The sequence below is a fragment of the Dendrobates tinctorius genome, unplaced genomic scaffold (genome assembly GCF_039654945.1).
Source record: "Dendrobates tinctorius isolate UK_male_01 unplaced genomic scaffold, ASM3965494v1 ptg000035l, whole genome shotgun sequence".
NCBI classification, from domain to species: Eukaryota; Metazoa; Chordata; class Amphibia; order Anura; family Dendrobatidae; genus Dendrobates; species Dendrobates tinctorius.
Genome location: NW_027361703.1, coordinates 10958821 through 10973595, shown reverse-complemented (window position 1 = coordinate 10973595; position 14775 = coordinate 10958821). Strand labels below are relative to the sequence as shown.

General features: G+C 42.7%; 1 protein-coding gene across 15 annotated transcripts in view; it reads left to right on the top strand.

The window, feature by feature from the left end:
- NRCAM (neuronal cell adhesion molecule) overlaps positions 1–14775 on the top strand; it is a 429035-nt gene that overhangs the window by 358053 nt on the left and 56207 nt on the right. For 11 of the 15 annotated variants that reach the window (XM_073573272.1, XM_073573273.1, XM_073573263.1 and 8 more), the window contains 7 exons: positions 1312–1341; positions 3154–3255; positions 5085–5282; positions 5364–5434; positions 5518–5743; positions 5841–5956; positions 10427–10631. In XM_073573272.1, the coding sequence (XP_073429373.1) occupies positions 1312–1341; positions 3154–3255; positions 5085–5282; positions 5364–5434; positions 5518–5743; positions 5841–5956; positions 10427–10631 (948 nt within the window). The remainder of the gene's footprint in view (positions 1–1311; positions 1342–3153; positions 3256–5084; positions 5283–5363; positions 5435–5517; positions 5744–5840; positions 5957–10426; positions 10632–14775) is intronic. The other 4 variants (XM_073573274.1, XM_073573275.1, XM_073573267.1 and 1 more) reach the window with 1 other exon arrangement.

The following is a 14775-nucleotide window of genomic DNA, read 5'->3' as shown; positions in this document are numbered from 1 at the left end:
ATTTTTAGTTTTATTTATTTGGTCAGTTCATATTTCCTCCCTGATGTAGAGATAGATAGATAGATAGATAGATAGATAGATAGATAGATAGATAGATAGATAGATAGATAGATGTGTATTTAGACCAAGGCCACACTTAGAATTTCTGTTCCACAAATGATTGATTTTAAAGGGAACCTGTCATCTGATTGCAGCTGCCCCAACTATAGGCAGGATGAATCCGAGCTTGGCTGTATGCAGGTTTTATATACTTTGTATATACTTTAAAGCTCTACCTGCAGAGCAGACTAGACTGGACCGGTACTGCCCCAGCCGGCTATTCCCAGCACCGCTGCAGGTGTTTAACAAGTCTCTCCTTCATGTGCACATAAAGACCTGTCAGTCACCTGCAGTAGCGCAGGGAAGAGTCGGTCACATGCTGCGCTGGACTAGTTTAGTCTCCGGCTATGGTCCTTGGCCAGATCCTTAAAATATATTTTCTCTGAAACGCGGGTGTGTTTCATATAGAATTCTACCTAGCTGAAATCGTACAGCCAGGCTGATTCATACTGCCTGTAGTATACAATTATTTACTTAAAGAGCTATATCAGGAGTGGTTTGTGGTCTCTGTAACTATTGATCGACAGGTGCATTTCTCAAGATTGCATGTAGCTCCATATATTCCTTTGGATTGCAGTTGCTGCTCAATTGTTAAAGGGGTATACCCATCTCCCAGATCCTATCCCAATATGTAGTAGGTGTAACAATAATGATATTAGCAAATACCTCCAATTAGAAATATAGTATACAGTAGTTCTTCTGATTAGCTATGTCGCTTACCCCATGTAGGCCATTGCAGTAGCTTAGGCATCCATGGTTACGATCACTTATATAGTGACAGTTAGCTGTTAGTGGTTGTAACCATGGCTACCTAAGCTGCTGCTATGCCCTGCACATGGGGTAAGCAACACAGTGAATCAGAAGGACCCTACTACATTACTAATTGGAGATATTTGCTAATATTATTATTACACCTACTACATATTGTGATAGAATCTTGGAGATGAGAATACACCTTTAAACTCAATCAATAGCACTACAAAAAGTAACAGTGTAGACTAGGACTTACTCCAGGGTACAGAATAGTTCCACAAGACTAATATATTAATCATTGCCTTACCCAAATATATTAAATAGAAAGCAGTTTCAGGAAAGAGGAAGCAACTATATATACTGTATATTTATATCTCCGATAAAGTCTCCAAGTGATCTGCATGATCATGATAAGGCAGCCATTGTTTATTACTAACATGTTGTTAATATCCCTTACAGAACCTACTCCACCACCTCCAGTAAAGACGGGTAAACTGGCAACCCTATCCATATATACACTGACGCACGTCACGCTCCACCATGTGCATCTTCCATGGATGATTATGCTGCATGAATGTTCCCGACCTTAGAGGAACACTCCATGCGGAACTCATGCAGTGATGTGACCAGTACAGGGGCTGAGCTGCCTATCATGGAGTCCACCAACACTAACGAGAATGTATCATCCATAAACATTCCCTTCAGGTCCTGTACTGTTCACAGCAGTGTATCAGTTTTGGCTATAGTGTTTCTTTAATTTACATGTATATTTTAAAGGGGAAATATACTTTTCACAAAGTGCATGTGGTGTAGTCCTATTGGCAAAAGAGGCGTAAATCGGGAGTTTAAATTATACACATTTAAAAGCCTCTATTATGGGTGCTCAGACTATTACAGCGAGACCAAACTCATCAGAAATGCCTGTAACATCCCAAATTGTTCCCATATGTTGGACTACATCATTTCAAATGAAAACTAATAATTCCCCTTCATCTCAGACAGTATTTTTTTTGTTATATGCTGGTTATTATCGTGCATGGCCTATGCTGCAGTCAATTTCCCTTTTCCTTTTTTAAAGTATCCATTGTATGTAGGCATTTTTAGTTCTAGTGGGAGTGATGTAGTACATGTGTGTACTGTGTACGTATTAGATGTGTGGTGCAAATGTTTCTGGTCATACTATGTGTTTGCGGTCATCAAAGGGTTACAAGCACTCAAGCCTAATTCACTGTCTTGGGATGGAAAGGGTGCGCCCCGTCATCTAATAAACCAAATAAAGTGAAGGCATTTTACTGACCAACTGGACCACCCACTGATCCTCAGGATAAACACTTAAAAGGTTATTCCTTTCTTCATAGATGGATAATCTCAAATAGTACATTTGCATTTTCCTCCCCATTAAAACTTTCCATCGTTTTGAGACGTTAGCACTTTTCTTTTTGTTTACATCCCATTGCCTAGGAAACCGACCACCGCTGCTGTTTCCTTTGTAAGCACTGCACTGATGCTGTCTGGGATTAGGAGGTAACAGCACTCTCCAGCGATCTTGACCAACTTCAAACAGTGCTTACAAGCTAGAAAAGAGCTTGTAAGCACTGTGTATGTTCTGCGGTCTGTGGTCGGTCTCCAAGGAAACGAGATGTAAACAAAAGAAAAGTGAAAAGTAAATTTTTAATATCTCAAGAACAGCTTAAAATTTGAATACGCAGGAAAATGTAAAACTGCGTGTATTTATAAGCACTATCTGAGAATACAGTACCTTTTTCTGAAAATCGGAATAACACCTTAAAAACTGTGAAAGGGCCACAGTACACAATCAGCACTGCAGCCCCATCATTCTCCGGATCAGTAAGGGACCAAGAAGATGATTGAAAGGTGACTGCATATTCTAGTGATATGTCATTAGAATATTAGCTGGGCATACCCATTTAGGATTAACTGCTATAAAAGAGCCCTATTGTGTGCCCTATAGTGAAGAAATTTCAGGATATTGCCTTAATTAACCAACAGGCTGAAAACATTCTTTTTTCTATGGCTTCTCTAACGTCTGTTATAGGTGGATGCATTTTATTTGTTTTCATTTTCTCCTGCTCTATAGAAAATCTATGCTTATATCCTAGCATCATGCATCCTTGATTTCCACTGCCGTCATGTGTAATTGTATTTTCAGCTGCATGTCAATACATTTACGTCTTGCTCCACATGAATTAACAGATTTGCTTCAAAGATCTGGCTGGTTGCATATTTCAGAGCTGAAGAGGAGTACAATTTGCTTCACCTAATAGAACATTTGACTTTCAGATCGTCCGGATCCACCAGATGATTTAGAATTGACGGATCGGCTTGATAGAAGTGTGCAGCTCTCTTGGGTACCAGGGGATGATAATAACAGCCCCATTACAGGTAACATACTGTAGCATACATGAATGTACATAGCTCTCATTTAAGGGAATCATTGGTCACCTGGTTTCTGCTACCTAATCTGAGAGCAGCATAATGTAGTGGCAGAGCCCCTGATTCCAGCGATGTGTCACTTACTGGTCTGCTTAGTTTAGTTTTGATAGTATCCCAGTTTTATCAACAAGAAATTATCACTAGAATAAAACAAAGGGGTGTTTCCAGCACGTCCATCCGGTTTAAACAAAACTTTATTGGAACAGTTTAACATTCATTGCTAAAAGTGAAGTAGGCACTCTCAACCTGATGCCTTTCTGGCACAGGTACTGGAAACACCCCTTCATTTTCTTCACTTGGCTGAGATCACCAGCAGGTACAACACCCACCATCTACATTTGTTTGCAACGATTTTGATAATCTTGTGACGTGTCTGACCTTCTCCCCCTCCACACACAGAATATCACAAGAGGACTAGTAAATCCGCTGCCAGGTAGTCCTTCATATTCATGAGCTCTGTATAACCCTGCCCCCACCACTGATTGGCAGCTTTCTGTGTGCAGTGTGCGTGGGAAGAGACCTGCCAATCAGTGGTGGGGGCAAGGATATGCAGAGCTCAGCATTCAGAGAATTGGTAGACCTAGAATCATAGAATGGGTCATCTGGTCCAACCCCCTGCTCAAAGCAGGATTCTCTAAATCATCCCAGACAGATTTCTGTCCACCCTCTGTTTGAAGACTTCTATTGAAGGAGAACTCACCACCTCTCGTGGCAGCCTGTTCCCATCATTGATCACCCTAACTGTCAAAAAGTTTTTTCTAATATCTAATCTGTCTCTCCTCCCATTCAGCAGATAAAACTGTGATTTTATCAAAATGACAGCAAACATCTCAGTAAGTGACACATCATTGGAATCAGAGTCTCAGCCCTATATTATATTGCTATCAGATGGGGTCTTTAGGCAGATTATATTTTAATCCAGGACTGTTTTCAGTTGGTTTTAAGCTTCAAAAAGAATTAGTCTTAAGGGGGTTTTACACATAGCGATATCGCTAGCAATATCGCTAAAACGTCACCGGTTTTGTGACGTTATAGCGATATCGCTAGCGATATCGCTATGTGTGATACTTACCTCCGACCGGCTCCCCCGCTGTCCATCGCTGATCGCACGGCTCCATTTCTCGTCGTCTGCTTCCTGCTGGGCTTCCTGCTGTGTGAGACGAGCGACGTGTGGAGGCGGGTGGGAGGACGCCAGGATCGCTGTGTGTGAAAGGTAAGTATCGTGCGCTGCGTCGCTGCTGCATCGCTGTGAGATCTTTCTGTGTGAAAGCTCACTAGCGATCATTTAGCGGTGCACCAGCGATCCTGACCGGGTCGGATCGCTGGTGCATCGCTAAATGTAAAAGGGCCTTTAGACTTCCAGTTGATTGTTAGATGAAAAGCATCTACAATCAGATGGTAGTATCTGATAGCATTATTCTTTTTTTTTACATCAGAAATGAATTATTTCATCCAGAACGTAAGGGTACCATATTCCAAAGATTCTAGATTACTATTCACAGATGATGAGAAACCAAGTTCACCTGCAGTCAAATAATTCCAAAATAAAATACAAGGATATTGCTCATTTTAAAACAATATACCGTAATCTTTTTTTTCCATAATTTCGTCTTCATTTTTTTCTTGTTTAATCTAAAGCAAGACCTATTAGGAACACTTGTTCATAATAATCTTTCAGTATAAATGCACCTTTAATTTATAGGTTAGACAACTTGGTTTTTTTTTAGCCTTTCAACTATTCAGTTATAAAATGGGTGAAATAAATGTCTTGTCCTTAGAATTTATCATTGAGCATGAAGATTCAATACATGAACCTGGAGTATGGCGCGTCCATTCTAAAGTCAGCGGTACACAGGCCACAGCAACGTTGAGCCTCTCTCCATATGTCAACTACTCCTTCCGCGTGATAGCGGTCAATGAAATTGGTCACAGTGACCATAGCCAGTCATCAGAACGTTACATGACAAAACCGGCAGGTATGTAAGCTGGAATAAAACACATTTATCTTAGCGGAAAACAAAGCACACCGTGATAAATAGGATATTTCTCTTTCTCAGAGCCTGATACCAATCCCTCAGGTGTAAAGGGTGTCGGTACAGAACCAGACAACTTGGTGATCACATGGAAAGTAAGTGTAACACTTTTTTTTTTAGATATATTCTTTATAGTGTTATCAATATGACGTTTTATCTTGTCTCCTGAACCTTGTAGCCTATGAAAGGCTTTGAATCCAATGGACCTGGTCTTCATTATAAAGTGAGCTGGAGGCAGAAAGATTTTGATGAAGATTGGACATCAGTCAATGTAGCAAATGTCTCTAAATATATAGTGTCTGGCACTCCAACCTTTGTACCATATGAAGTAAAGGTTCAAGCTTTAAATGACCTTGGATATGCTCCAGAGCCGGCTGTTCTAATTGGACATTCAGGAGAAGATCGTAAGTATCCTAAAAGTTTTTAGGTCTTAAACAAAAATAGTTATAAATCTCGTATTCTTTCATGCCACATACTAATTTCTTTGTTCTCCTTCATCAGTTCCAATGGTTGCTCCAGGTAATGTTGAGGTGGATGTCATTAATACTACTTTGGCAAAGATTTGGTGGGATTCTGTCCCTTTGACGTCTGTTCGAGGTCATCTTCAGGGATATAGGGTATGAGTTTGATTTTATTTGATACTGAAAATATACATAGAGATGTAGTTAGATATATTGATAGACACACTGGCGCATTTTCCTACAAACATTGAAAAATATTTGGTTGAACAGCATATTACATCCTGTCATCGGCACTTTGAGTATTTCTAGTTTTTTAAGGTAATACAAAAAACTGCATAATTTACAATTGTAGTCAAGATTCTTTAATTAAGCATCTATGAATCTGGACTTGTGTTTCATATGTATGAAATATATATGTAATTGAAGTCATATGAGTATAATCTGCCTAAAGAAAAATTCATGGCAAAAGGAAACTTTGCCCGGACCCTGTTCATAGAATCATAGAATCGTAGAGTTGGAAGGGACCTCCTGGGCCATCTGGTCCAACCCCCTGCTCAAAGCAGGATTCGCTAAATCATCCCAGTCAGATGTCTGTCCAGCCTCTGTTTGAAGACTTCCATTGAAGGAGAACTCACCACTTCTCGTGGCAGCCTGTTCCACTCATTGATCACTCTAACTGTCAAAAAGTTTTTTCTAATATCTAATCTGTGCCTCCTCCCATTCAGTTTCATCCCATTGCTTCTAGTCTTTCCTCGTGCAAATGAGAATAAAGTTGATCCTTCTAAAATGTGACAGCCCTTTAGATATTTGTAGACAGCTATTAAGTCTCCTCTCAGTCTTCTCTTTTGCAAACTAAACATTCCCAAATCCTGCAACCTTTCCTCATAAGACAGGGTTTGCAGGTCTGTTGACCTATTCAGTTCGAGATCTAGCTACACTGTTTCCTTGTGTAAACTTTTAGACTGGCACATGGCAGAGTGGCAGGGGACATTAAACCTTCACCTGATAGACACACTTTTCTGGCATTAATGTTTTGTAAATGGAACAGTAAAAGCTAAATTTGTACACCGTGTAATCAGGACCGGGACTATGTATTTTGGTGTCCTAGGCAGATGAGGCCAATGGTGTTCCCACCCCCCAGCAAAGGGGGTCAGAGAGTAAGGTTACATAACCAGTGGTGCCCACCATAACACCAAGTGCAAAGGCAACAGGACCCCTAATGCACCCCCCTCCCCTATCTGCTGCTAATAACAGAAACGATAACACAGCACTCGGGGTAGCTTACTATTACCTGGAGACCTACAGGCGGGTATTTTCCTCTCATACAGCCATTAATCAGAGGATTGCATCCAGTGCATCCTACTGCTGGTCAGCATCATGAGTACTCAGAGCAGAAGAGGACCAGGGAGAGAGCAGCATTGTTAAGCTACCAACTGTGCACGTCTCCCAAGCCCTCCTCTACCCATTAGTGCTCCATCAGTCTAAGACGCTCATAGGTCAATGTATCCTGCTGCCGAGCAAGGACACCCCACAAGCAATGATAAGTGGCACATTGCTGCATGGATGGTTCTTATATTTTAATAAATACTAAAAGATTTTCTCCCTCCTGCTGTCGCCAGTTGGCATCCTGGCAAGTCACCTTTCACTACCTACCCGTTATACCAGCCCTGCATCTACTCACTCTCCCACTAGGCAGAAAATAATAGAGTTTTGGTGACAGTTTCACTGTAAGCATATTGATATCCTAAGAAGACCAGTTGCCTGCAAAAATCAGCGTACAAACGAAAAGAATAACTATAGAGTAAAATAGATGGTGTTTTACTTTGCTTGTGATTAGATAGTGTCGTGTCATGGCCGGCGCCCTTGAATGGTGTCCCCTTACCCCTCCATGCAGGGACACCGGCTTACTCACCACCCCAGGGGCACCAGCAGCAGCGCTAGAGATAGCGTTTGTAAATGTTTTTATTTCTACCTGCTCTTCTTGCATTTTTAAAGTGTATTAATTGCTCCTAATAAAGCTCACCATAGATAGTGCTTAATATAATAGTTGCATGCATGCAACCTGACCGGTCAGCAGCAGGTTATAGAGCAGGAGGAGATAAACAGTGTTACATTGCTTGGTTGGAAAACATTCAGTCTGCTTCCCCCATGCACAGCCATACATGAGAAGCTGTTCGTCTGATTGAGACCACCCTGGGGCCTGCTACCCCAGAATGAGCAGAGATTTCTATGATCGAGTAAAATATAGGTTATGCCGGATTTTTCACAACAATCCTACATGTTTAGCTTGTGAAGCAAGTAGAGTAGCCAGCTCACCTGGAGGTGGGTGCATGGATTCGATGCAGCATCACTCAAAGCAGAATAAAAAGGGAAAAATTCCGGCACTATCAAGGGGATGAAAAAATATAAAAGCACCTTTATGTTTTGCAAGGAAAATTAAAATAATTCAAAACATCAAAAAAGGAACAAACTAACACATTTCGAACACGATATGCAGTCTTAATCGCAGCCTGAAGTAAGTAAGTAAACGACCATGATGCATAGGTAAGAGAAACAAAAAAAAAAGCAAAATCAGGTGAGAATTTAATCCCTTTCGTCACAGAACAAATTACAGCATACATATGCCAACATGCAACGGATTCTTAATCACAAGAAATACAGTTGTGGCCAAAAGTATTGACACCCCTGCAATTCTGTCAGATAATACTCAGTTTCTTCCTGAAAATTATTGCAAACACAAATTCTTTGTTATTATTATCTTCAATTAATTTGTCTTAAATGAAAAAACACAAAAAGAATTGTCCTAAAGCCAAATTTGATATAATTCCACACCAAACATAAAAAAGAGGGTGGACAAAAGTATTAGCACTGTTCGAAAAATCATGTGATGCTTCTCTTATTTGTGTAATTAACAGCACCTGTAACTTACCTGTGGCACCTAACAGGTGTTGGCAATAACTAAATCACACTTGCAGCCAGTTGACATGGATTAAAGCTGACTCAAACTCTGTCCTGTGTCCTTGTGTGTACCACATTGAGCATGGAGAAAAGAAAGAAGACCAAAAGAACTGTCTGAGGACTTGAGAAACCAAATTGTGAGGAAGCATGAGCAATCTCAAGGCTACAAGTCCATCTCCAAAGACCTGAATGTTCCTGTGTCTACCGTGCACAGTGTCATCAAGAAGTTTAAAGCCCATGGCACTGTGGCTAACCTCCCTAGATGTGGACGGAAAATAAAAATTGACAAGAGATTTCAATGCAAGATTGTGCGGATGTTGGATAAAGAACCTCGACTAACATCCAAAGAAGTTCAAGCTGCCCTGCAGTCCGAGGGTACAACACTGTCAACCCGTACTATCCATCGGCGTCTGAATGAATAGGGACTGTATGGTAGGAGACCCAGGAACACCCCACTTCTTACCCCGAGACATAAAAAAGCCAGGCTGGAGTTTGCCAAAACTTACCTGAAAAAGCCTAAAATGTTTTAGAAGAATGTTCTCTGGTCAGATGAGACAAAAGTAGAGCTTTTTGGGCAAAGGCATCAACATAGAGTTTACAGGAGAAAAAAAGAGGCATTCAAAGAAAAAAACACGGTCCCTACAGTCAAACATGGCGGAGGTTCCCTGATGTTTTGGGGTTGCTTTGCTGCCTCTGGCACTGGACTGCTTGACCGTGTGCATGGCATTATGAAGTCTGAAGACTACCAGCAAATTTTGCAGCATAATGTAGGGCCCAGTGTGAGAAAGCTGGGTCTCCCTCAGAGGTCATGGGTCTTCCAGCAGGACAATGGCCCAAAACACACTTCAAAAAGCACTAGAAAATGGTTTGAGAGAAAGCACTGGAGACTTCTAAGGTGGCCAGCAATGAGTCCAGACCTGAATCCCATAGAACACCTGTGGAGAGATCTAAAAATGACAGTTTGGAGAAGGCACCCTTCTAATATCAGGGACCTGGAGCAGTTTGCCAAAGAAGAATGGTCTAAAATTCCAGCAGAGCATTGTAAGAAACTCATTGATGGTTACCGGAAGCGGTTGGTCGCAGTTATTTTTGCTAAAGGTTGTGCAACCAAGCATTAGGCTGAGGGTGCCAATACTTTTGTCTGGCCCATTTTTGGAGTTTTGTGTGAAATGATCAATGTTTTGCTTTTTGCTTCACTCTCTTTTGTGTTTTTTCATTTAAGACAAATTAAATGAAGATAATAATACCAAAGAATTTGTGATTGCAATCATTTTCAGGAAGAAACTGAGTATTATCTGACAAAATTGCAGAGGTGTCAATACTTTTGGCCACAACTGTACATTGTATGATGGATACATTAGAAAATCACGGAAGATCACATTAAGGGAGCAGAACACAGTGGAACGAAAAATAGTCTCACTACCTAATAATGAAAGAATAAATCTTGTGTTATATTCACTCCTAACGGGACTCTTGGATCCATTTTAAATATACAGTATACTTCCCAACAAAACAATATGCTGCAGATTTTTTCCTCTTTTTCTACTTGTTCAGCTTCTCCTCCACTATTACTTGCTGCTCTTAGATTTTGCAGCATCTCCACACTACCTGGTGTTTTATTTAACCTTTACAACATGAGATGTCTTCTTCTCTACACGTGCATTATAGGTCTACTACTGGAAAGCACAGAACAAAACCATCAGAAATCGGAGGCACATAGAAAAGTGGATGCTGCCATTTGCTGGAAATAGAACGCATGGAATGCTTCCTGGTTTACAGCCCAACACTCACTACTTTCTCAATGTCCGAGTGGTCAATGGCAAAGGCGAAGGTCCTTCTAGCAAAGATAAATACTTTGAAACTCCGGAAGGAGGTAAGGGCGTCTTCGATACAGTTATGTTGAAAGTGAGATCGATTCATTAAGACTGGAGATTATCTCTCTGGTCTTGATGAGGGGCATGTGAGAGCAAACGCTCCTGATTCATTAAGAGGAGTGAGCCTCTTAAAGGGGTTGTCCACTACTTGGACAACCCAATCTCAATCCGTATGTTTCCCCCTTGTAAAATAACAACACTTATACTCACTGCCCTGCCGGTGCCGTACCAGCAGCACCATTGTTGCGTCGCCGGTGGTGAGTTGGTATTTTACAAGGGGGAAACATACGGATTAAGATGTGGTTGTCCAAGTAGTGGAAAACAAATTTAATGAATCAGGCGAGGCACGTAGTGGCATGTACCTCTATGTGCGCCTTTCTCCAGTCTTTGCTGCAGTAATATTTGTGGCATAGCGAACGTCGTCGCTCATCATGGGTTTGACAAGTGGGGGTTTTCATGCCCGCAGCTAAGCTCTGCCCACTTTTCAAATGATGGGCTGAGAATGGTGTGAAAACTCTTCAAGTCACGTTTTTTTTCGCGCAAACACACGTGCGAAAAAAATGCGACTTTTCAAAGTGTTTTTCCAGAAATCTGGTGAAAAAGCTTTGATGAATTGCTCCCCTATGTGTTAATCAATTGGTTAAGTTCGCAATATTAGTACAAACTCTATGAAATTGTTACTATTAGCCAAACATTTAAAAAAAAAAACAAAAAAACATTTACTGTACAATTATTTGATTATAAAGGATTGGATTATAATAACACTTGATACCAGTGATAATAGGGGAAATCATACCCACTAATATAATGGGGTGCCCTACTAAATTACTGGAGACTGTCAGACTTAAAGGGGTATTCCCATCTCCAAGATCCTATCTTTCCCACCCATCTTTCCTGAACCCCCAGTCACCCTGTATCTCTCTATCACTGGTATGTGTTCTGGCTGCTGCAATACCATCATCACCCATCTTTCCTGAACCCCCAATCACCCTGTATCTCTCTATCAATGGTATGTGTTCTGGCTGCTGCAATACCATCATCACCCATCTTTCCTGAACCCCCAATCACCCTGTATCTCTCTATCACTGGTATGTGTTCTGGCTGCTGCAATACCATCATCACCCATCTTTCCTGAACCCCCAATCATCCTGTATCTCTCTATCACTGGTATGTGTTGTAGCTGCTTTCTCACCTTATTTTTTTGATTGTAACACACAATTTGGCCTTATCTGTCCATTCAAATCTATCTCCTTTTGCATTTTCTTTCCTGACTTCTAATTAATCGTCTCCTGTGTCTGTCCAGTCTCCCTTGCTGCTCCTCCCTTTCTGATCACACCTGGGCCCTTTCATGTGCTGTTAAGTTAGTATAAATTCAGACTCAGAGGTCTGTCTGGACCTCGGTCTGGCTGTCATTCCAAGGATGTCTTCTAAGGATAAATTCTGAAATATGCCTGAAGTGAGCCTGAAGTGACCAGACGGTACGACTAACCACTGCGTTTAGATGTACTAAATTTCTTTTGCCTTCTAAGTTACTCTCACCATGCTGACAAATGCTCTAACCGTTTTGGCTCCATTAATCCTCACTCTCCTTCGCTATCCACAAACCCCAGCACCCGCTAACCAAATAGTAATCTCTCCTTCCCTCTTGCCTCCCCACCTGACCTCCTCTGCTGAACTGCTCCTCAACCTCAGAGCTCTACTAATAAAATACAAAACAAGCCACCCACCCTCCTTCTCCCACATGCTCTCCCTCTCTCTGCTTCTCCTTACTGCTGGCGACATATCTCCCAACCCTGGACCCCCACAACTCATACCTTCCATTATTACCCCCTTCTATTGTTCCAAAACAAACACAAACACCAGAAATCTTTCCCACCTCAAATCCGTGCCCATCACAACCACCACCCTGCTCCCACTCTCTGGATCACTCTGGAATGCCCGCTCCGTCTGCAATAAACTCCATGTGATTCACGACCTCTTTACCTCTCGTAATTTTTCCTTCCTTGGCCTCACCGAAACATGGCTGACACCCTCCAACACCGCCTCCCCTGCTGCGCTTAGTTACGGCAGCCTCCACTTCACCCACACTCCTTGCTCTGGCAACAGACATGGCGGAGGAGTGGGCCTTCTCCTTTCTTCCAACTGCACCTTCAACCCAATCCCACCTCTTCCCTCCCTTGTCCTCCCCTCTTTTGAAGTCCACTCTGTCTGCATATATTCTCCCTCCAACCTCCAAGTGGCCATCATATACCAACCTCCGGGCCCGACCACTGACTTCAATGACCAATTCTCTACCTCTCTGCTGACATTCCCACCATCATCATGGGTGACTTCAACATCCCCATTGACACCCACCAGTCAGCTGCCTCCAAACTCCTCTCCCTTACTTCATCTTTTGGACTTACTCAGTGTTCCTCCTCAGCCACCCACAGAGTCGGACACACATTAGACCTGGTCTTCCCCCGCCTCTGCTCTCTTTCTAACTTCACCACCTCCCCTCTCCCTCTATCTGACCACCATCTACTCACTTACTCATTCCTGTCCTCCTCACCTGTCGCCCATGTCCAGCAGTATGTGCACCCCCGCAGAAACCTTGCACATCTAGACACTTGCACACTCTCTGACTCTATCCTACCACTGTCCTCCATATCTTCACTCCACGACACAGACGCTGCCACTACTTTCTACAATGCCACTCTTGCATCAGCCATCGACTCTGTCGCTCCTGTCATGCATAAGAGAGTGCGACGAATCAATAGGCAACCCTGGCACAATAACATCACTAAAAAGCTTCTGCAAGCATCCAGAATTGCAGAACAGTGCTGGAAGAAAACGCATTCGAAAGATGACTTCACGTAACTCAAACAAGCAACACTTGCATTTAACTCTGCCCTCACCTCTGTTAAACAGGCCTACTTTACATCCCTTGTATCTTCCTTATCCCACAACCCCAAACAGTTGTTCAATACTTTTCACTCCCTCCTCCGCCCACCACTGCCCCCTCCGACTTCCCTAATCTCTGACGATGACTTTCCCGGCCATTTCAAAAACAAGATAGACCAAACACGGCAAGTCTTTATTGCTCAACCACCACAACCCCTTTGCATACCAGACCAATGCCCAAACCCCATAACCTCCTTATCTAACATCACTGAAGGGGAGCTTGCTCATCTTCTCTCCAAATCACACCACTCTTATCCCATCCCTAACTCACCTCTTCAACCTATCACTAACTTCTGGTACTTTCCCTTCTGCTTTCAAACATGCCACAATCACGCCTATCCTTAAAAAGCCAACCCTCGATCCAACAGCCACGTCCAGCTATCGCCCAATACTGCTGCTCCCATTCGCTTCCAAACTCCTGGAGCAGCATGTCCACGCTGAACTTTCCTCCCACCTCTCATCTACCTTGCTCTTTGACAATCTACAATCTGGCTTCTGCCCCCATCATTCCACTGAGACAGCCCTGACCAAAATTACCAAAGACCTACTTACAGCCAAAGCTAACGGACAATACTCTATACTTCTCCTTCTAGACCTGTCCTCTGCTTTCGACACAGTTGACCACTGTCTCCTACTACAGATCCTTTCTTCCTTTGGCATCAAAGACCTCGCCCTATCCTGGATCTCCTCATACCTCTCCAACTGCACATTCAGCGTCTCCCACTCCCACACTACCTCCTCATCCCACTCTCTCTCTGTTGGAGTCCCCCAAGGCTCTGTTCTAGGACCCCTACTCTTCTCAATCTATACACTTGGCCTGGGGCAACTCATAAAGTCCCATGGATTCCAGTGCCACCTTTATACCGATGATACTCAGATCTACCTCTCTGGCCCAGACATCACCTCTCTGCTCTCCAGAATCCCAGAGTGTCTATCAGCCATATCCTCCTTCTTCTCCCCTCGCTTCCTCAAACTCAATGTAGACAAATCTGAACTAATCATCTTTCCCCCATCCCACAGATCTTCCTTACCCGACCTTTCTATGATGACATCACGCTTTCCCCCGTAACGGAGGTCCGCTGCCTCGGTGTAATCCTTGACTCTGCCCGGTCCTTCAAACCGCACATCCAAGCTCTCTCCACCTCCTGTCGCCTCCAGCTCAAAAATATCTCCAGAATCCGTCCCTTCCTCAACCCTCAA